At 40.6% G+C, this 23704-nt stretch overlaps 1 protein-coding gene across 1 annotated transcript in view; it reads right to left on the reverse strand.

Moving 5' to 3' along the window:
• The window catches only part of SPDYA (speedy/RINGO cell cycle regulator family member A), a 504065-nt gene that overhangs the window by 348804 nt on the left and 131557 nt on the right, over positions 1-23704 (reverse strand). Inside the window, 1 exon segment of the mRNA XM_053712806.1 lies at positions 12194-12252. Coding sequence (XP_053568781.1) covers positions 12194-12252 — 59 coding nt within the window.

The following is a 23704-nucleotide window of genomic DNA, read 5'->3' on the forward strand; positions in this document are numbered from 1 at the left end:
CTACTAGTGCATCTACTAGAGTCGCCTTGGGATCCCTGGATCTGGACCCGTAGCAAGGAACCTTGAAGTTCTGCCGAGAGGCCATCAGATCCATGTCTGGAATGCCCCACAGTTGAGTAATTTGGGCAAAGATTTCCGGATGGAGTTCCCACTCCCCCGGATGTAATGTCTGACGACTCAGAAAATCCGCTTCCCAATTTTCCACTCCTGGGATGTGGATTGCAGACAGGTGGCAGGAGTGAGTCTCCGCCCATTGAATGATTTTGGTCACTTCTTCCATCGCCAGGGAACTCCTTGTTCCCCCCTGATGGTTGATGTACGCAACAGTCGTCATGTTGTCTGATTGAAACCGTATGAACTTGGCCTTTGCTAGCTGAGGCCAAGCCTTGAGAGCATTGAATATCGCTCTCAATTCCAGAATATTTATCGGTAGAAGAGATTCTGCCCGAGACCAAAGACCCTGAGCTTTCAGGGATCCCCAGACCGCGCCCCAGCCCATCAGACTGGCGTCGGTCGTGACAATGACCCACTCTGGTCTGCGGAAGGTCATCCCTTGTGACAGGTTGTCCAGGGACAGCCACCAACGGAGTGAGTCTCTGGTCCTCTGATTTACTTGTATCTTCGGAGACAAGTCTGTATAGTCCCCATTCCACTGACTGAGCATGCACAGTTGTAATGGTCTTAGATGAATGCGCGCAAAAGGAACTATGTCCATTGCCGCTACCATCAAACCTATTACTTCCATGCACTGCGCTATGGAAGGAAGAGGAACGGAATGAAGTGTTTGACAAGAGCTTAGAAGTTTTGTTTTTCTGGCCTCTGTCAGAAAAATCCTCATTTCTAAGGAGTCTATTATTGTTCCCAAGAAGGGAACCCTTGTCGACGGAGATAGAGAACTCTTTTCCACGTTCACTTTCCATCCGTGAGATCTGAGAAAGGCCAGGACTATGTCCGTGTGAGCCTTTGCTTGAGGAAGGGACGACGCTTGAATCAGAATGTCGTCCAAGTAAGGTACTACTGCAATGCCCCTTGGTCTTAGCACCGCTAGAAGGGACCCTAGTACCTTTGTGAAAATCCTTGGAGCAGTGGCTAATCCGAAAGGAAGCGCCACAAACTGGTAATGCTTGTCCAGGAATGCGAACCTTAGGAACCGATGATGTTCCTTGTGGATAGGAATATGTAGATACGCATCCTTTAAATCCACCGTGGTCATGAATTGACCTTCCTGGATGGAAGGAAGAATTGTTCGAATGGTTTCCATTTTGAACGATGGAACCTTGAGAAACTTGTTTAAGATCTTGAGATCTAAGATTGGTCTGAATGTTCCCTCTTTTTTGGGAACTATGAACAGATTGGAGTAGAACCCCATCCCTTGTTCTCCTAAAGGAACAGGATGAATCACTCCCATTTTTAACAGGTCTTCTACACAATGTAAGAATGCCTGTCTCTTTATGTGGTCTGAAGACAATTGAGACCTGTGGAACCTCCCCCTTGGGGGAAGCCCCTTGAATTCCAGAAGATAACCTTGGGAGACTATTTCTAGTGCCCAAGGATCCAGAACATCTCTTGCCCAAGCCTGAGCGAAGAGAGAGAGTCTGCCCCCCACCAGATCCGGTCCCGGATCGGGGGCCAACATTTCATGCTGTCTTGGTAGCAGTGGCAGGTTTCTTGGCCTGCTTTCCCTTGTTCCAGCCTTGCATTGGTCTCCAGGCTGGCTTGGCTTGAGAAGTATTACCCTCTTGCTTAGAGGACGTAGCACTTGGGGCTGGTCCGTTTCTACGAAAGGGACGAAAATTAGGTTTATTTTTGGCCTTGAAAGACCTATCCTGAGGAAGGGCGTGGCCCTTACCCCCAGTGATATCAGAGATAATCTCTTTCAAGTCAGGGCCAAACAGCGTTTTCCCCTTGAAAGGAATGTTAAGGAGTTTGTTCTTGGAAGACGCATCCGCTGACCAAGATTTCAACCAAAGCGCTCTACGCGCCACAATAGCAAACCCAGAATTCTTCGCCGCTAACCTAGCCAATTGCAAAGTGGCGTCTAGGGTGAAAGAATTAGCCAATTTGAGAGCACGGATTCTGTCCATAATCTCCTCATAAGGAGGAGAATCACTATCGATCGCCTTTACTAGCTCATCGAACCAGAAACACGCGGCTGTAGTGACAGGGACAATGCATGAAATTGGTTGTAGAAGGTAACCTTGCTGAACAAACATCTTTTTAAGCAAACCTTCTAATTTTTTATCCATAGGATCTTTGAAAGCACAACTATCTTCTATGGGTATACTGGTGCGTTTGTTTAAAGTAGAAACCGCTCCCTCGACCTTGGGGACAGTCTGCCATAAGTCCTTTCTAGGGTCGACCATAGGAAACAATTTTTTAAATATGGGGGGAGGGACGAAAGGTATACCGGGCCTTTCCCATTCTTTATTTACAATGTCCGCCACCCGCTTGGGTATAGGAAAAGCTTCTGGGAGCCCCGGGACCTCTAGGAACTTGTCCATTTTACATAGTTTCTCTGGGATGATCAAATTCTCACAATCATCCAGAGTGGATAATACCTCCTTAAGCAGAGCGCGGAGATGTTCCAACTTAAATTTAAATGTAATCACATCGGGTTCAGCTTGTTGAGAAATTTTCCCTGAATCTGAAATTTCTCCCTCAGACAAAACCTCCCTGGCCCCCTCAGACTGGTGTAGGGGCATTTCAGAACCATTATCATCAGCGTCCTCATGCTCTTCAGTATCTAAAACAGAGCAGTCGCGCTTACGCTGATAAGTGGGCATTTTGGCTAAAATGTTTTTGATAGAATTATCCATTACAGCCGTTAATTGTTGCATAGTAAGGAGTATTGGCGCGCTAGATGTACTAGGGGCCTCCTGAGTGGGCAAGACTCGTGTAGACGAAGGAGGGAATGATGCAGTACCATGCTTACTCCCCTCACTTGAGGAATCATCTTGGGCATCATTTTCAGTGTCACATAAATCACATTTATTTAAATGAGAAGGAACCTTGGCTTCCCCACATTCAGAACACAGTCTATCTGGTAGTTCAGACATGTTAAACAGGCATAAACTTGATAACAAAGTACAAAAAACGTTTTAAAATAAAACCGTTACTGTCACTTTAAATTTTAAACTGAACACACTTTATTACTGCAAATGCGAAAAAGTATGAAGGAATTGTTCAAAATTCACCAAAATTTCACCACAGTGTCTTAAAGCCTTAAAAGTATTGCACACCAAATTTGGAAGCTTTAACCCTTAAAATAACGGAACCGGAGCCGTTTTTAACTTTAACCCCTTTACAGTCCCTGGTATCTGCTTTGCTGAGACCCAACCAAGCCCAAAGGGGAATACGATACCAAATGACGCCTTCAGAAAGTCTTTTCTATGTATCAGAGCTCCTCACACATGCGACTGCATGTCATGCTGCTCAAAAACAAGTGCGCAATACCGGCGCGAAAATGAGGCTCTGCCTATGATTAGGGAAAGCCCCTAGAGCATAAGGTGTCTAAAACAGTGCCTGCCGATATTATTTAACAAAAATACCCAGATTAAATGATTCCTCAAGGCTAAATATGTGTAATATATGAATCGATTTAGCCCAGAAAATGTCTACAGTCTTAATAAGCCCATGTGAAGCCCTTATTTACTGTTCTGAATAAAAATGGCTTACCGGATCCCATAGGGAAAATGACAGCTTCCAGCATTACATCGTCTTGTTAGAATGTGTCATACCTCAAGCAGCAAAAGACTGCTCACTGTTCCCCCAACTGAAGTTAATTCCTCTCAACAGTCCTGTGTGGAACAACCATGGATTTTAGTAACGGTTGCTAAAATCATTTTCCTCATACAAACAGAAATCTTCATCTCTTTTCTGTTTCAGAGTAAATAGTACATACCAGCACTATTTTAAAATAACAAACTCTTGATTGAATAATAAAAACTACAGTTAAACACTAAAAAACTCTAAGCCATCTCCGTGGAGATGTTGCCTGTACAACGGCAAAGAGAATGACTGGGGTAGGCGGAGCCTAGGAGGGATCATGTGACCAGCTTTGCTGGGCTCTTTGCCATTTCCTGTTGGGGAAGAGAATATCCCACAAGTAAGGATGACGCCGTGGACCGGACACACCTATGTTGGAGAAATAGCCATTAAAAATAGAACTTTCCAAGATAACAACTTTATATCAATGGAATGAAGGGGTTCAAACGGAACACCCTGTAAAACGTTAAGAACAAGGTTTAAACTCCATGGTGGAGCCACAGCTTTAAACACAGGTTTAATCCTGGCCAAAGCCTGACAAAAAGCCTGAACGTCTGGAACTTCTGACAGACGCTTGTGTAACAGAATGGACAGAGCTGAGATCTGTCCCTTTAAGGAACTAGCGGATAACCCCTTTTCTAAACCTTCTTGTAGAAAAGACAATATCCTAGGAATCCTAACCTTACTCCAAGAGTAACCTTTGGATTCGCACCAATATAGGTATTTACGCCATATTTTATGGTAAATCTTTCTGGTGACAGGCTTCCTAGCCTGTATTAAGGTATCAATAACTGACTCAGAAAAACCACGCTTTGATAAGATCAAGCGTTCAATTTCCAAGCAGTCAGCTTCAGAGAAGTTAGATTTTGATGTTTGAAAGGACCCTGAATCAGAAGGTCCTGTTTCAGAGGTAACGACCAAGGTGGACAGAATGACATGTCCACCAGATCTGTATACCAAGTCCTGCGTGGCCATGCAGGCGCTATTAGAATCACTGATGCTTTCTCCTGTTTGATTCTGGCAATCAATCGAGGAAGCATCGGGAAAGGTGGAAACACATAAGCCATCCTGAAGGTCCATGGTGCTGTCAAGGCATCTATCAGGACCGCTCCCGGATCCCTGGATCTGGACCCGTAGCGCGGAAGCTTGGCGTTCTGTCGAGACGCCATGAGATCTATCTCTGGTTTGCCCCAACGTGGAAGTATTTGGGCAAAGACCTCTGGATGAAGTTCCCACTCCCCCGGATGAAAAGTCTGACGACTTAAGAAATCCGCCTCCCAGTTCTCCACTCCCGGGATGTGGATTGCAGACAGGTGGCAAGAGTGAGACTCTGCCCAGCGAATTATCTTCAATACTTCCATCATTGCTAGGGAGCTTCTTGTCCCTCCCTGATGGTTGATATAAGCTACAGTCGTGATGTTGTCCGACTGGAACCTGATGAACCCCCGAGTTGCTAACTGGGGCCAAGCCAGAAGAGCATTGAGGACTGCTCTCAATTCCAGAATGTTTATTGGAAGAAGACTCTCCTCCTGATTCCATAGTCCCTGAGCCTTCAGAGAATTCCAGACAGCGCCCCAACCTAGTAGGCTGGCGTCTGTTGTTACAATTGACCAGTCTGGCCTGCTGAATGGCATTCCCCTGGACAGATGTGGCCGATAAAGCCACCATAGAAGAGAATTTCTGGTCTCTTGAATGGAATGAAGGACACGGCATGCATTTTGAAGTTTTGTTAACCTGTCCTCTGTCAGGTAAATCTTCATTTCTACAGAATCTATCAGAGTCCCCAGGAAGGGAACTCTTGTGAGTGGAAAGAGAGAACTTTTCTCTTCGTTCACTTTCCATCCATGCGACCTTAGAAATGCCAGTACTATCTCTGTATGAGATTTGGCAGTTTGAAAGCTTGAAGCTTGTATCAGTATGTCGTCTAAGTACGGAGCTACTGAAATTCCTCGCGGTCTTAGTACCGCCAGAAGAGTGCCCAGAACCTTTGTGAAGATTCTTGGAGCCGTAGCCAGTCCGAATGGAAGAGCTACAAACTGGTAATGCCTGTCTAAAAAGGCAAACCTTAGATACCGGTAATGACTTCTGTGAATCGGTATGTGAAGGTAAGCATCCTTTAAATCCACTGTGGTCAAGTACTGACCCTCTTGGATCATGGGCAAAATTGTTCGAATAGTTTCCATCTTGAACGATGGAACTCTTAGGAATTTGTTTAGGATCTTTAAATCCAAGATTGGCCTGAAGGTTCCCTCTTTTTGGGAACTACAAACAGATTTGAGTAAAACCCTTGTCCTTGTTCCAACCGCGGAACTGGATGGATCACTCCCATTAATAAAAGATCTTGTACGCAGCGTAGAAACGCTTCCTTCTTTGTTAGGTTTGTTGACAACCTTGACAGATGAAATCTCCCTCTTGGGGGAGAGGATTTGAAGTCCAGAAGGTATCCCTGAGATATGATCTCTAACGCCCAGGGATCCTGAACATCTCTTGCCCAAGCCTGGGCGAAGAGGGAAAGTCTGCCCCCCACTAGATCCGGTCCCGGATCGGGGGCCCTCAATTCATGCTGTCTTAGGGGCAGCAGCAGGTTTTCTGGCCTGTTTGCCCCTGTTCCAGGACTGGTTAGGTTTCCAGCCTTGTCTGTAGCGAGCAACAGCTCCTTCCTGTTTTGGTGCAGAGGAAGTTGATGCTGCTCCTGCTTTGAAATTACGAAAGGAACGAAAATTGGACTGTCTAGCCTTGGCTTTGGCCTTGTCCTGAGGCAGGGCATGACCTTTACCTCCTGTAATGTCATCAATAATCTCTTTCAAGCCGGGCCCGAATAAGGTCTGCCCTTTGAAAGGAATATTAAGCAATTTAGATTTAGACGTAACATCAGCTGACCAGGATTTTAGCCACAGACCTCTGCGTGCCTGAATGGCGAATCCTGAATTTTTAGCCGCAAGTTTAGTTAAATGTACTACGGCATCTGAAATAAATGAATTAGCTAACTTAAGGAATTTAAGTTTGTGTGTGATGTCATCTAGTGTGGATGATTGAAGTGTCTCTTCCAGAGACTCAAACCAAAATGCTGCTGCAGCCGTGACAGGCGCAATACATGCAAGAGGTTGCAATATAAACCCTTGTTGAACAAACATTTTCTTAAGGTAACCCTCTAATTTTTTATCCATTGGATCTGAAAAAGCACAGCTATCCTCCACTGGGATAGTGGTACGCTTAGCTAAAGTAGAAACTGCTCCCTCCACCTTAGGGACCATTTGCCATAAGTCCCGTGTGGCGGCGTCTATTGGAAACATTTTTCTGAATATAGGAGGGGGTGAGAAAGGCACACCGGGTCTATCCCACTCCTTAGTAACAATGTCAGTAAGTCTCTTAGGTATAGGAAAAACGTCAGTACTCGTCGGTACCGCAAAATATTTATGCAACCTACACATTTTTTCTGGGATTGCAACTGTGTTACAATCATTCAGAGCCGCTAATACCTCCCCTAGTAACACACGGAGGTTCTCAAGCTTAAATTTAAAATTTGAAATGTCTGAGTCCAGTTTATTTGGATCAGAACCGTCACCCACAGAATGAAGCTCTCCGTCTTCACGTTCTGCAAACTGTGACGCAGTATCAGACATGGCCCTTGCATTATCAGCGCACTCTGTTCTCATCCCAGAGTGATCACGTTTACCTCTTAGTTCTGGTAGTTTAGCCAAAACTTCAGTCATAACAGTAGCCATATCTTGTAATGTGATTTGTAATGGCCGCCCAGATGCACTCGGCGCTACAATATCACGCACCTCCTGAGCGGGAGATGCAGGTACTGACACGTGAGGCGAGTTAGTCGGCATAACTCTCCCCTCGTTGTTTGGTGAAATATGTTCAATTTGTACAGATTGACTATTTTTTAAAGTAGCATCAATACATTTAGTACATAAATTTCTATTGGGCTCCACTTTGGCATTAACACATATAGCACAGAGATATTCCTCTGAATCAGACATGTTTAACACACTAGCAAATAAACAGCAACTTGGAAATACTTTTCAAAGTAATTTACAAATAATATGAAAACGAACTGTGCCTTTAAGAAGCACAGAAAATATTATAACAGATAAAATAATTAAGTTATAGCATCAATCTTTGTCAGAATATACAGTTTTAGCAAAGGATTGTTCCCCTCAGCAAATGATAACTAACCCAGGCAGCAGAAAAAAATACACAAATAAACGTTTTTTATATCACAGTCAATACAATCAGCACAGCTCTGCTGTGAATGATTACTTCCCTCAAAAAAGACTCTTGAGATCCCTGAACTCTGTAGAGATGAACCGGATCATGCAGGAAGAAAATGAACCTCTGACTGAGTTTTTCTGATGCATAGTGAAAGCACCAAAATGGCCCCTCCCCCACACACATAACAGTGAGAGGGATCAGTGAACTGCTCTAATTTAAATCAAAACTATTGCCAAGTGGAAAAAAAGTGCCCAAAACATTTTTTCACCCAGTACCTCAGAGAAAAAAACGTTTTTACATGCCAGCAATAATTAATTGTCATTTAAAACCTATTGCAAGTCCCTGCAAAATAGGTTAAGTCTATGTATACAGTTTAAAAGCCAGAGAAGTACCATTTCCCAGAAAACTGAAGTGTAAAATATACATACATGACAGCCTGATATCAGCTACATCTACTGCATTCAAGGCTGAGTTTACATTATAACGGTATGGCAGGATTTTCTCATCAATTCCATGTCAGAAAATAATAAACTGCTACATACCTCTTTGCAGATTAATCTGCCTGCTGTCCCCTGATCTGAAGTTTACCTCTCCTCAGATGGCCGAGAAACAGCAATATGATCTTAACTACTCCGGCTAAAATCATAGAAAAACTCAGGTAGATTCTTCTTCAAATTCTACCAGAGAAGGAATAACACACTCCGGTGCTATTATAAAATAACAAACTTTTGATTGAAGATATAAAAACTAAATATATCACCATAGTCCTCTCACACATCCTATCTAGTCGTTGGGTGCAAGAGAATGACTGGGGGTGACGTAGAGGGGAGGAGCTATATAGCAACTCTGCTGGGTGAATCCTCTTGCACTTCCTGTAGGGGAGCAGTTAATATCCCACAAGTAATGATGACCCGTGGACTGATCACACTTAACAGAAGAAACAGTGCCCAAAACAATTTTTCACCAAGTACCTCAGATAATTAAACGATTTAACAAGCCAGCAAAACGTTTAAAATCAAATAATTAAAAAGCCTGCTGCTAGTCGTTCCCACTGCAAGTAGGCTAAAAGTTATATACATATAGTATTATCCCAGTGAAGTGCCATTCCCCAGAATACTGAAGTGTAAACATATATATACATAACAGCCTGATACCAGTTGCTACTACTGCATTTAAGGCTGAACTTACATTATATCGGTATTGGCAGTATTTTCTCAGTCAATTCCATTCCTCAGAAAATAAATTACTGCAACATACCTCTTTGCAGGTGAACCTGCCCGCTGTCCCCTGATCTGAAGTTTACCTCACTCCTCAGAATGGCCGAGAACAGCAAAATGAATCTTAGCTACGCCGGCTAAGATCATACAAAAACTCAGGTAGATTCTTCTTCAAATTCTACCTGAGAAGAAACAACACACTCCGGTGCTGTTTTAAAATAACAAACTTTTGATTGAAGATATAAAAACTAAGTATAATCACCACAGTCCTCTCACACATCCTATCTATTAGTTGGGTGCAAGAGAATGACTGGGTGTGACGTAGAGGGGAGGAGCTATATAGCAGCTCTGCTTGGGTGATCCTCTTGCACTTCCTGTTGGGGAGGAGTTAATATCCCAGAAGTAATGATGACCCGTGGACTGACTACACTTAAAAGGAGAAACAGAGTTTCAAATTAATAATAAAGAATTCTTTGCTTTTTTGCAAAGTAGACATTTATTGCTTGAGTTAATGAAGGAACTGGAACTGGACTTTGGGTAAATTGGGAAGTTTGGTTACCTTGTTTAAAAACGGTATTAGTTCTATCTCCCCATGTTATCAGCTAATTAAATTAGCTAAAGGTGAAACAGAAGTAGAGAAAATTACCATGATATGGAATCAGTTGCTTCCACATGCTAGTATCGATATAAAAACTATTCAGTCTTCAATCCGTAAAGTGGCTCAGGTCACTCTCTCAGCTACTTGGCGAGAGACACATGTTAAACTCCTGCATAACTCATACTTCACTCCCCAAAAGGGCCATAAAATCCATAATCTCAGTTTCAATATGTGCCCAAAATGTTCACTTCCTGCAGTCGACTTAATGCACATGATGTGGAGCTGTCCCAGAATAAGGCACCTCTGGCGGAAACTAGAGTTTTGGCTCTATAAAACTCTTAAAATCCCCCATGTGAGCCTTTCACAACTATTGATTGTTTTTGGCCCTAAGAATCATAATCCATGTCATAAACTGATATTTCTCTCCATCCTGGCAACTAGATACCTTATTCTTAAAAAATGGAAATTGAGAGCAACTCCATCGATCCCAGAGATAAAAAATTGTCTGAAAAAAAAATGTTTATTAGAACAAAGGGACACCAACCTAGATAATGAATCAGACATTAAACAATTCTTCGGCAAATGGTCAATCTTCATTAAAGGGACAGCCTAGGCCAAAATAAACTTTCATGATTCAGATAGAGCATGTAATTTTAAACAATTTTCCAATTTACTTTTATCACCAATTTTGCTTTGTTCTCTTGGTATTCTTTAGTTGAAAGCTTAACCTAGGAGGTTCATATGCTAATTTCTTAGACCTTGAAGCCCACCTCTTTCAGATTGCATTTTAACAGTTTTTCACCACTAGAGGGTGTTAGTTCACGTATTTCATATAGATAACACTGTGCTCGTGCACGAGAAGTTATCAGGGAGCAGGCACTGATTGGCTAGACTGCAAGTCTGTCAAAAGAACTGAAAAAAGGGGCAGTTTGCAGAGGCTTAGATACAAGATAATCACAGAGGTTAAAAGTATATTTTTATAACTGTGTTGGTTATGCAAAACTGGGAAATGGGTAATAAAGGGATTATCTATCTTTTAAAACAATAAAAATTCTGGTGTAGACTGTCCCTTTAAGTCATTACCTGTCACAGAAATGAATGACCTAATATTCCCTTTTAGAAATTCGGAACTGGTGTTGCTGGGTGCTTGGTAATCAAGTAAAGTAGAGGGGCTTAGTTGTCTCCTGGAACTCCCCTGGGTTGGCCCCCTCTCTTCCTTCCTTCATTCTCTGGTTCCTTGTGGGGGGGAGGTGGGAGAGGGCCTTTGTCCCTCTTCTCCCTTCCCCACCTTTCTCCCCCTCTCTTGCTTTCCTTCCCTTGGCCCCCTCTTCCCCTTAACCCCCCTTCCATATTCCCCCCCTTCCCTACCCCCCCCCCCTTCCCTATCCCCCCCCCCTTTTTCTTTTTTTTTTGGTTTGTTTTTGTTCTGTTGTAGATAAGGAAAACTCCAACAATAGGCATATATTAAAAGTTGGGTCTCAATGTTTTGGGTCAAGGTGTTCTGCTCACCCTATGTTGATTTGTGTTATGTATCACAATGTGTTTTGTAACTTTGCATGAACACCTGAAGATATTGATCATGTCTTTATTCATTGAATTTGTATTAATGCTTAACTGTGCCAATTGTTGGTTAACAAATAAAAGGATTAAAAAAAATTGTATTCTCTATCTGAATCAGGAAAGAAAAATTTGGGGTTTCATGTACCTTTAAATTACTCAGACATGTATGTACTGCCACACCCCTTGCTGGCCACTTTTAAAGTAACAATAAAAAAATAAAAAAGCTTTAGCACTGCTTCAGTCAGCTTGCCCGCAGCAGGGCTAAATGTAAAAAAAACCCACACATGTCCGGCACACGGAACTGCATGTCCCAGGCGTCGGGCGATAGGAATTGCGCATCCCTGTGCTGTTTTTACACTTCCATCCCTGCCTTCATGGAAAACTATTGATAATAACTGACTTTGTGTTAATCCAATTACCTGGAAGCAATTTTTTTTTTAATCGTTAACTGTAAAAGATATATAAGCCTCTCCTTTTCAGACAGCTTTTATCTACATCTGAAGAGGAGACCTGTTAGGTCTTGAATGTGAAATAAAAAAACACCTTGATTTTGTTGGTCCCTTAAAAGGTATCACAATCTACTAAAGGAACATTCTCTGTGAGACCAATACGTCAACAACATTTTTTCTGTACAAGACAGCCATGGATTATTGATTTGTAATACAATTAATAAATAAACATCTGGTGAAAATAGGAGTGAGAATACATCATGCCTACCCTTCACTATTTGCTGCCTCCTGAAATCCTGTCGCCCTAGGTATAGTTGGACTAGTCCAAAATACACCCCTGAAGGATGTATATCTCAAAATATTTACATAACGAAATATATTACCTTGTCTGCTATTTTACAACAACAATCCATCCACAAGAAATCTTGGATTAAGTCATCATCTGGAGAAAAAAAAAAAATCAGGCATCAGTCAGGAAAAGTCATAGGAGCATACACATATAAGCAACTTGGCTATACATCACATTGTTATTTTTTTTTTACTTAGATCAGGGATGGCCAACTAATGGCCTGTGGTCTATATGCGGCTCTCTGCACTATCTGGCACTGTACCACTGGACATTTTTAGGAAATATATTGTTTATTTAATAGTTATAAATTTATATGCAGTCCTTAAGTTTCTAAAGTATTTATCAGCGGTTCCCACATTAAGAAGTTTGCCATCTATGGCTTAGATTTTCATAAATTATTATTGAGCCACGCATCTCTCCCGGATTATATCCTGGAACCAACCAAGCTATAGCCCCAAATCATGGGTTACTTTTGAAAGACAAATTATCTTAGTGATATACGTTGGACCCATAAGAAATTTCACACACCAGGGGTTTACAATAAACCCCTAATAGGTGAGACTATTCGAATATGGGACAAACTATTAGATTCACATAAACATCTCTCAAGCCATTTCTCAGCTTTGACTCAGCTGTTGAATAAAACAAAATTTCCAGGTCTAAACTCATACCGCCCTGTGCTAATACAAAGGCAACCCTCTTCCATACCAATCTCTCTACTATATAAGGACGGACTCGTGAAAACATTTACCGAACTACAAGGCAAAATAGGTAGCCCGTTTAACACATGGTTTTCATACTTTCAGATCAGACATTTCGTTCACTCACACCCTTACAAAAATCAATTAAACATAGCGGTTACTCTTTGAAAATGTATGCAAACTCAAAGACACCCCATCACTTCTAATCTCAACAACATATAAAATATTACAAACAAGTCACATAGACAAATCCCCTTCATACGAATCTCAGTGGGAGAAAGAACATACAATTTAATGATTCAGACTGGATGAGATGTTTTACAAACACCAAGAAATCCTCGATTTCAGTTAGCATAGTTGAGGCAAACTATAAAATACTGTCTAGGCTCAACCCCCCCCCCCGGTAATAATACAGGCCGGGTAAGCAGTGCACAGACACTGAAAATACAAACTCCTCTTCCACCTACAACATATGGGACTCTGCTGAGCAGCAATTGTTCCTTCTGACAGAATAAGAGAAGGATAAGTGACTTTCCCGGTATACACATAATTACAAAAGATGGCGCCTACTTCTAACTCACTACTTGAGGTTGTGACAAACTTACTGACCGAACACCATGAGAGACTGATGCAAGCTTGGTCAGCTGAGTGGGGCAGCGTGTGTGAGCTAGCAAAACAAGTTGGATCCAGACGCACGCCACCAAGAGCCTCTCAGGTAAAATCTGACAAAGATACGAGTACCCAAACGATCACCCCAGGCTCATCAGATCCCTCACTTCCAGCTCAAGCTCCGATTGAAACGGACCAGACCTGTCACTTGAGGGGCCTGGAGAGAAACTCCCTGGATGTGTACACTATCTCAGATAAATCTGCAGGTCTGAGAGCGCAATTTTTTTTTATTATTGAGAGGCCACCGACCGTAAAGGAAGCTAATGAGGCTAAGATCGGAACTCGTCTCTTGCTTACCAGATCTGAGAGGGCACATCATATACAGGATGACGGAGTCATGATGACGTCTTCTCCGCTATTTCTGGAGCACCGGGGCTTAATGAAGACGATCGGGGAGGAGCAGCTGCAGGTGAAATTCGTTCACCATGCAGGTCACAAAGCGGATGAAATAATGGATATGGCCGCAGATCCCCACTCTGCACATCCGACTCCCAATATGCACAAAATAAAATGGAACGGTAGAGCCCTACCTTTTGATGAGCCTAAAGGAAGATTGCTGCAGCTTTTTGATCCGGGGGGGGGGGGCCAAGCTGAAAATAGGGGTAGGTTAGATCCCACTGCACAGGACCAGTGTTAGATAAGCTATTAATTCAGCATTAAACTTTTATCTCTTGGTGGCTGTCCCCTGGGTCTGGCTCACGGCACTACAGTGGAGACTATTACTGAGACATTGACTGTGGTGTTTGCTGCGAGGTACTTGCTGCGCTATTATTTTATGTCTCACACTGAAGCCCTTCTCATTTTACCATATATGTTTCCCTTGCATTTATTATCTCCCCAGGGAGCTTCGCTTGTTTGGCTGTAAGGTTATGTGGACTGTGTGGTTACATGTAGAGATGTACAGGTGACGTTCAGAATTGTAGCGTTAAACTGTACTTAACACTTATGGGCCAGACCGTCTACACATGGTATATTTATGTAGTTATTGACAGCCTTATGCACAAATAATGATGGACTAATGCACACTTAGATGTTACAACCCTACTAGGTACATGCCCTATACTATATTTGAAGAACTAGCCCACAGTGTTAGTTTATGTTCTACAGGGTATTAAATCTACATAAGTATCTATATTTATACCTATATTGCACATCACTATAAGTCATATATATTAATCATCCCCTTGGAAGTTCCAGATAAGGGGTCCTACAAGTGCTGAATGTATAATTCCTAAGTTGTAAGGGCATGCACCTATATCTTGATATACACCTGACTCCTATATTTTACTTAGGGTTTTGGATGGCTACAGGCCACATAGCCATGTTGCGACCAATATTTTATTCTCCCCATGGAGTTTTATAGCATAGGATGGGCAATTAGATGATATCTAAATCCTAGATTTGTTTTTTTCCCCCTAACTAAGGAATATGTGTGTTGTGTTATTTCTGTTTTAGTTCAGCTCTTATTAGGCACCTTAATGTCTATTTGCAAGCACCATGTCAAGTTACTTACAGCTCCTTCAATAACGTGTATCACATCAAGTTATTTTAAGTAGATATGTCATTTATATCCCACCCTACATTGCAGAAGCTTAATACTCTTTGTCTCCCATGAAGTGGTTCCCCTGAATTTGAGTGATATGGATATACTAGTTGAGGTTTTAAAGTTTCACCCCTTAACAACCAATCAGACTCCATCCTGCTTTACATGACCTTGCACAAAGCGGTAACGGAAACCCCAGTAAACGCTAAGAGAGGCCCATAAATTCAATTGAGATATTGCAATTAATGCTGTTACGGTTATATATGTACTTTGTTTTTGCAGTTTAAGTTTAAAAATATAAAAGGAGGATGTTCTTTGAGACCCACAAGTGGTTTCTCTAGTTTAGGAAAGATCTCCTATATGTTGGTTCTATTGCAATATGGTCCACAAGTGGCCTTATGTGACAATCAGGAGGTCTAATGAGTATTTGGCATTTGGTTATCCTTCTATACCTGGGACAATCTCTTTTAGGAATTTACACTGTGTAAAAACTCCATACGTTGTAATATCTGTATTCCTATAATGATCTGTTATATTGCTTTGCACTATATGTATGTCCTATGTATGTATGCCATATTTTATTCCTCAATAAAAAATTTAAATAATAAAAAAAAAAAAAAAATACTGTCTAGGTGGTACCTTACCCCATCACACCTACACCAAAAATACCCATCAGTCACCTCGAAATGCTGGAGACAGTGTGGAGAGGTGGGAACAATGTTGCATATATTGGAGGTACTTCCCTGGAATAAGGACCTTCTGGGATCAAGTCCAAAGCATTAATACTAAAAAACTTGATTGCAACATTTCAATTGACTCCACGATTATCTTGCTGAATAATCTTCCCCAGTTACACTGCCATTACAGAAACACTATACTAAAGGTTCTTATTAATAGTGCTAAATAACTGGTACCAAGTCACTGGAAAAAAAACCTCTAGCGCCCAATACGTCACAATAATTATGTGAGATTGATTATACCCTATCACTTGAAGAATTATATCATAGTTTTTATGGGAAATCAGATCACTTCCTTAAAAGGACACTGAACAGAATTTTTTTCTTTCATGATTTAGATAGAGTATTACATTTTAAGCAACTTTCTAATTTACTCCTATTGCTATTGCAGAGATTTAAGCTGTCAGTGTCCACTGTGAGGAACATAGTGAGGAAATGGAAGACCACAGGCACAGTTCTTGTTAAGGCCAAAGCATCAACAAAGGAATTTGGAAATAATTGTGCTTTATACAAAAAAATCATAACCACCATAAAAAAGGGTGGGCCTCATGGACTCTTGCCAATATGAAAGAAATGAATTTATCAGGTAAGTTCTTACATAAATTATATTTTCTTTCATGTAATTGGCAAGAGTCCATAAGCTAGTGACAAATGGGATAGCAATACCCAAGATGTGGAACTTCCACGCAAGAGTCACTAGAGAGGGAGGGACAAAATAAAAACAACCATTTCGCTGAAAAAAATTCATCCACAACCCAAATATAGGTTTATTCTCAAAAATAAAATCTTAAAGGGCCATAATACCCAAATGTTTAAACACTTGAAAGTGATGCAGTAAAGCTGTAAAAAGCTGACTAGAAAATATCACCTGAACATCTCTATGTAAAAAAGAAAGATATTTTACCTCAAAAGTTCCTCAGTAGCCACATCCCATTGTAAAGAATTTCTAAGCAGCATATCAGTATGTCTGTCCCGGGACAGCCGAAGGGATGAGCCTCGTGCACTCTCATGTTATTTCCCTATTCAGTGTAAGGAAGTTTACAATGAAATCTCATGAGAGTTAAGTGAAATCTCATGAGATCACAGTAAAAGAGTTCATGACCTCAGCACTGCTGATGCTGATTGGCTGCTGTTCATTTCTTTATTCTTTTTTACCTGCAGCTGGGCAGCAGCTGAGTATAACTTTTTACACAGAACTTGCTCTGCTGAGCTGAGAAGAATGTGAGGTAAAATATCTTCTTTTTTTACATAGAGATGCTCAGGTGATATTTTCCTGTCAGCTTTTTACAGTTATACTGCATCAGTTTCAAGAAGAATCAATCTGAAACAGCTGCCTGAAGAACTTTCTACCAAAAAATGTTTCCGAAGAAGCAAATACATCAAAATGGTAGAATTTAGTAAATGTATGCAAAGAAGACCAAGTTGCTACTTTGCAAATCTGATCAACTGAAGCTTCATTCTTAAAAGCCCAAGAAGTAGAAACTGATCTAGTAGAATGAGATGTAATTCTCTGAGGCGGGGTTTTACCCGACTCCAAATAAGCTTGATGAATCAAAAGCTTTAACCACGATGCCAAAGAAATGGCAGAAGCCTTCTGAACTTTCCTGGAACCAGAAAAGATAACAAATAGACTAGAAGTCTTCCTTAAATCTTTAGTGGCTTGAACATAATATTTCAGAGTTCTCACCACATACAAAGAATGTAAAGATCTTTCCAAATTCTTAGGATTAGGACACAAAGAAGGGACAACAATTTCTCTATTAATGTTGTTAGAATTCACAACCTTAGGTAAGAATTTAAATGAAGTCCGCAAGACTGCCTTATACTCATGAAAAATCAGAAAAGGAGATTAACAAGAAAGAGCAGATAATTCAGAAACTCTTCTAGCAGAAGAGATGGCTAAAAGGAACAACACTTTCCAAGAAAGTAGTTTAATGTCCAAAGAATGCATAGGCTCAAATGGAGGAGCCTGTAAAGCCATCAAAACCAAATTAGGACTCCAAGGAGGAGAGATTGATTTAATGACAGGCTTGATACAAACCAAAGCCTGTACAAAACAATAAATATCAGGAATATTAGCAATTTTCCTGTGGAAAATAACAGAAAGAGCGGAGATTTGTCCTTTCAAAGTAATTGCAGACAACTCTTTATCAAAACCATCCTGAAGAAACTGTACAATTCTAGGAATTCTAAAAGAATGCCAAGAGAATTTATGAGAAGAACACCATGTAAGTCTTCCAAACTAGATAATAAATCTTTCTAGAGACAGATTTACGAGCCTGCAACATAGTATTAATCACTGAGTCAGAGAAAACTCTATGACTAAGCACTAAGCGTTCAATTTCCATACCTTCAAATTTAATGATTTGAGATCCTGATGGAAAAACGGACCTTTAGAAAGAAGGTCTGGCCTTAATGGAAGTGCCAAGTTTGGCAACTGGACATCCGAACAAGATCCGCATACCAAAACCTGTGAGGCCATGTCAACGCATCCACTGCTTCCGCCTGAGGATCCCTGGACCTGGACAGGTACCTGGCAAGTTTTTTGTTTAGATGAGAAGCCATCAGATCTATTTCTGGAAGCCCACACATCTGAACAATTTGAGAAAACACATCTAAGTGGAGAGACCATTTTCCCGGTATTAAAGTCTGACGACTGAGATAATCCGCTTCCCAATTGTCTATACCTGGGATATGAACCGCAGAAATTAGACAGGAGCTGCATTCCGCCCAAACAAGTATCCAAGATACTTCTTTCATAGCTTGAGGACTGTGAGTCCCACCCTGATGATTGACATATGCCACAGTTGTGATATTGTCTGTCTGAAAACAAATAAATGGTTCTCTCTAAAACAGAGGCCAAAACTGAAGAGTCCTGAGAATCACACGGAGTTCCAAAATATTGATTGTTTATCTCGCCTCTTGAGATTTCCAAACCCCTTGTGCTGTCAGAGATCCCCAAACAGCTCCCCAACCTGAAAGACTCGCATCTGTTGTAATCACAGTCCAGGTTGGACGAACAAAAGAGACCCCTAGAATTATACGATGGTGATCTAACCACCACGTCAGATAGAGTCGAACATTGGGATTTAAGGATATTAATTGTGATATCCTTGTATAATCCCTGCACCATTGATTCAGCATACAAAGCTGGAGAGGTCTCATATGAAAACAAGCAAAGACCTAAAACTTCCATGCACATAGCTACTGAAGGGAATGACTGAGACTGAAGGTTCGACAGGCTGCAACCAATTTCAAACGTCTCTTGTCTGTTAGAGACAAAGTCATGGACACTGAATCTATCTGGAAACCTAAAAAGGTTACCTTTGTCTGAGGAATCAAAGAACTTTTTGGTAAATTGATCCTCCAACCATGTCTTTGAAGAAACAACACTAGTTGATTCACATGAGATTCTGCAGAATGTAAATACTGAGCGAGTTCCAAGATATCGTCCAAATAAGGAAACACCGCAATACCCCGCTCTCTGATTACAGAGAGTAGGGCACCAATAACCTTTGAAAAGATTATTGGAGCTGTCGCTAGGCCAAAAGAAAGAGCAACAAATTGGTAATGCTTGTCTAGAAAAGAGAATCTCAGGAACTGATAGTGATCCGGATGAATTGGAATATGAAGATATGCATCCTGTAAATCTATTGTGGACATATAATGCCCTTGCTGTACAAAAAGGCAGAATAGTCCTTATAGTCACCATCTTGAAAGTTGGTACTCTTACATATCGATTCAAAATCTTTAGATCCAAAACTGGTCTGAATGAATTTTCTTTCTTTGGGACAATGAATAGATTTGAATAAAACCCCAGACCCTGTTCCTGAAACGGAACTGGCATGATTACCCCTGATAACTCCAAGTCTGAAACACACTTCAGGAAAGCCTTAGCCTTTACTGGGTTCGCTGGAATGCGTGAGAGAAAAAAATCTTCTCACAGGTGGTCTTACTCTGAATCCTATTCTGTACCCCTGAGAGACAATACTCTGAATCCAATGATTTTGGCCCGAACTGATCCAAACATCTTTGAAAAATTTTAATCTGCCCCCAACCAGCTGAGCTAGAATGAGGGCCGCACCTTCATGCGGACTTGGGGGCTGGCTTTGATCTCTTAAATGGCTTGGATTTATTCCAATTTGAGGAAGGCTTCCAATTGGAAACAGATTCCTTTGGGGAAGGATTAGATTTCTGTTACTTATGTCGAAAGGAACGAAAACGGTTAGAAGCTTTAGATTTACCTTAAAGGTTTTTTATCCTGAGGCAAAAAAACTGCCTTCCCCCAAGTGACAGTTGAAATTATTGAATCCAACTGAGAACCAAATAATGTATTACCTTGGAAAGAAAGAGAAAGCAATCTGGACTTAGAAGTCATATCAGCATTCCAAGATTTGAGCCACAAAGCTCTTCTAGCTAAAATAGCTAAAGACACATATCTAACATCAATATTTATGATATCAAAAATGGCATCACAAATGAAATTATTAGCATGTTGAATCAACTTAACAATGCTAGACAAATCATGATCCAATACTTGTGCTGAAGTTTCCAACCAAAAAATTGAAGCAAGCTGCAACATCAGCCAAATAAATTGCAGGCCTGAGAAGATGACCTGAATATAAATAAGCTTTCCTTAGATAAGATTCAAGTTTCCTATCTAAAGGATCTTTAAAAGAAGTACTATCTTCCGTAGGAATAGTAGTACGCTTAGCAAGAGTAGAGATAGCCCCATCAAGTTTGGGAATCTTTTCCCAAAACTCCAATCGAACTGCTGGCAAAGGATACAATTTTTTAAACCTTGAAGAAGGAATAAAAGTAGTAACAGGCCTATTCCATTCCTTAGAAATCATATCAGAAATAGCATCAGGAACGGGAAAAAACCTCTGGAATAACCACAGGAGGTTTATAAACAGAATTTAAACGTTTACTAGTTTTAATATCAAGAGGACTGGTTTCCTCCATATCTAATGTAATCAACACTTCTTTTAATAAAGAACAAATATACTCCATTTTAAATAAATAAGAGGATTTGTCAGTGTCAATATCTGAGGCAGGATCTTCTGAATCAGATAGATCCTCATCAGAGAAAGATAAATCAGTATGTTGCTGGTCATTTGAAATGTCATCAACTCTATGAGAAGTTTTAAAAGACCTTTTACGTTTATTAGAAGGCGGAATGGCAGACAAAGCCTTCTGAATAGAATCAGAAATAAATTCTTTTAAATTAACAGGTATATCTTGTGTATTAGATGTTGAGGGAACAGCAACAGGTAATGAACTACTACTGATGGATACATTTTCTGCATGTAAAAGTTTATCATGACAACTATTACACACCACAGTTGGAGGTATCTCCACAAGTTTACAACAAATGCACTTAGCTTTGGTAGAACGGTTATTAGGCAGCTGGGATCCAACAGTGAATTCTGAAACAGGATCAGATTGAGACATCTTGCAAATGTAAGAGAAAAAAACAACATATAAAGCAAAATTAACAATTTCCTTATATGGCAGTTTCAGGAATGGGAAAAAATGCAAACAGCATAGCCCTCTGACATATAAAAAGGCAAGAGGCAAAAAGGAATGGGGTCTTAAATAATGAAAATATTTGGCGCCAAATATGACACACAACAAACAGAAAAATATTTTTTGGCGCCAAAAACTTAATGAAATGACACACTCGTGTCACAGATGACGCAACCTTGTGAAGGACACGGCATCAACTAAGACGCCGGAAATGAAGAATTTGCGTCAACGAACGTAACTTCGAACAAAAAATCTCGCACCAAGAATGACGCAATAAACGTTGTCATTTTGAAAAAGAGACTATACCCCAGGTAAGAAATACATTTTCATAAAAAAAAGCATTTCCCAGATATGAAACTGACAGTCTGCAAAAAGGAAATATATTGAAAACCTGAATCATGGCAAATATAAGTACAATACACATATTTAGAACTTTATATAAATACATAAAGTGGCAAACCATAGCTGAGAGTGTCTTAAGTAATGAAAACATACTTACCAAAAGACACCCATCCACAAATAGCAGATAGCGGTAATGGAATATGAGAGTATATCGTCGATCTGAAAAGGGAGGTAGGAGATGAATCTCTACGACCGATAACAGAGAACCTATGAAATAGATCCCCGTGAGGAAAACCATTGCATTCAATAGGTGATACTCCCTTCACATCCCTCTGACATTCACTGTACTCAGAGGAATCGGGCTTCAAAAAGCTGAGAAGCGCATATCAATGTAGAAATCTTAGCACAAACTTACTTCACCACCTCCATAGGAGGCAAAGTTTGTAAAACTGAATTGTGGGTGTGGTGAGGGGTGTATTTATAGGCATTTTGAGGTTTGGGAAACTTTGCCCCTCCTGGTAGGATTGTATATCCCATACGTCACTAGCTCATGGACTCTTGCCAATTACATGAAAGAAACAGCCCACAGACCACCTCCAAAGACCTACAACATAATCTTGCTGCAGATAGTGTCACAGTGCATCGTTCAACAATTCAGCTCACTTTGTACAAGGAGAAGCTGTATAGGAGAGTGATGCGGAAGAAGCCATTTCTGCACACACGCCATAAACAGAGTTGCTTGAGGTATGCAAACGCACATTTGGACAAGCCAGCTTCATTTTGAAAGAAGGTGCGATGGACTGATGAAACAAAGATTGCTATTTGGTCAAAACAAGGGGTGTTATGCATGGTGGCAAAAGAACACAGCGTTCCAAGACAGATAGATCAAAATGAAATTGCTGATCCAAACACCCAATTATTTATAAATGAAAATAATGGAAAAATTGTCAGGGGTGCCTAAACTTTTGCATACACCTGTGTATATGTGTATATATATATATATATATATATATATATATATGTATCTGAAATCTTTTGCAAAAATATTTACATGTCCCTTAATTCCTTTTTTGGTTCTAAACAATGTTGTCTTTCATATCTGTAATCAGGGTATCCTTTGTATTTATTTTCAATCAATGGTTATTTTAAGAGCAGGCCCAGTTTTCTCTCTGCACCTGTGTAACCCTTCTTGATAGCAGTCTAATTTTAAACACCACCCTACACAGGTGTTAATAAAATGGGCTTGCACATAAGATGAAATTTCTTAATGAAAATTAAAATCAAGAGGAGGAAGAAAAACACTCACCTAGATTACGAGTTTTGCGTTAGGATTAAAAAGCAGCGTTGGCCGGTCCCAATGCTGCTTTTTAACGCCCGCTGGTATTACGAGTCTTGCAGGTACAGGTGTACCGCTCACTGTTTTGGCAAGACTTGGAAATACCGCAAATCCACTTACGTAAATTGCGCATCCTCTTTTTTCAATGGGACTTGCATAGCGCAAGTATTACGAGTCTGCCAAAAAGTGAGCGGTAGACCCTCTCCTGTCAACACTGGTACCGCATTTTAAAGTCAGTAGTTAAGAGTTTTACACTACAACGCCGTAGCATAAAACTCTTAACTAAAGTGCTAAAAAACATAATTTATGTAAGAACTTACCTGATAAATTCATTTCTTTCATATTAGCAAGAGTCCATGAGCTAGTGAAATATGGGATATACATTCCTACCAGGAGGGGCAAAGTTTCCCAAACCTCAAAATGCCTATAAATACACCCCTCACCACACCCACAAATCAGTTTAATGCATAGCCAAGAAGTGGGGTGATAAGACAAAAGTGCGAAAGCATAAAAAATAAGGAATTGGAATAATTGTGCTTTATACAAAAAAATCATAACCACCACAAAAAGGGTGGGCCTCATGGACTCTTGCTAATATGAAAGAAATGAATTTATCAGGTAAGTTCTTACATAAATTATGTTTTCTTTCATGTAATTAGCAAGAGTCCATGAGCTAGTGACGTATGGG

This window comes from Bombina bombina, chromosome 4, assembly GCF_027579735.1.
Source record: "Bombina bombina isolate aBomBom1 chromosome 4, aBomBom1.pri, whole genome shotgun sequence".
Classification (NCBI taxonomy): Eukaryota; Metazoa; Chordata; class Amphibia; order Anura; family Bombinatoridae; genus Bombina; species Bombina bombina.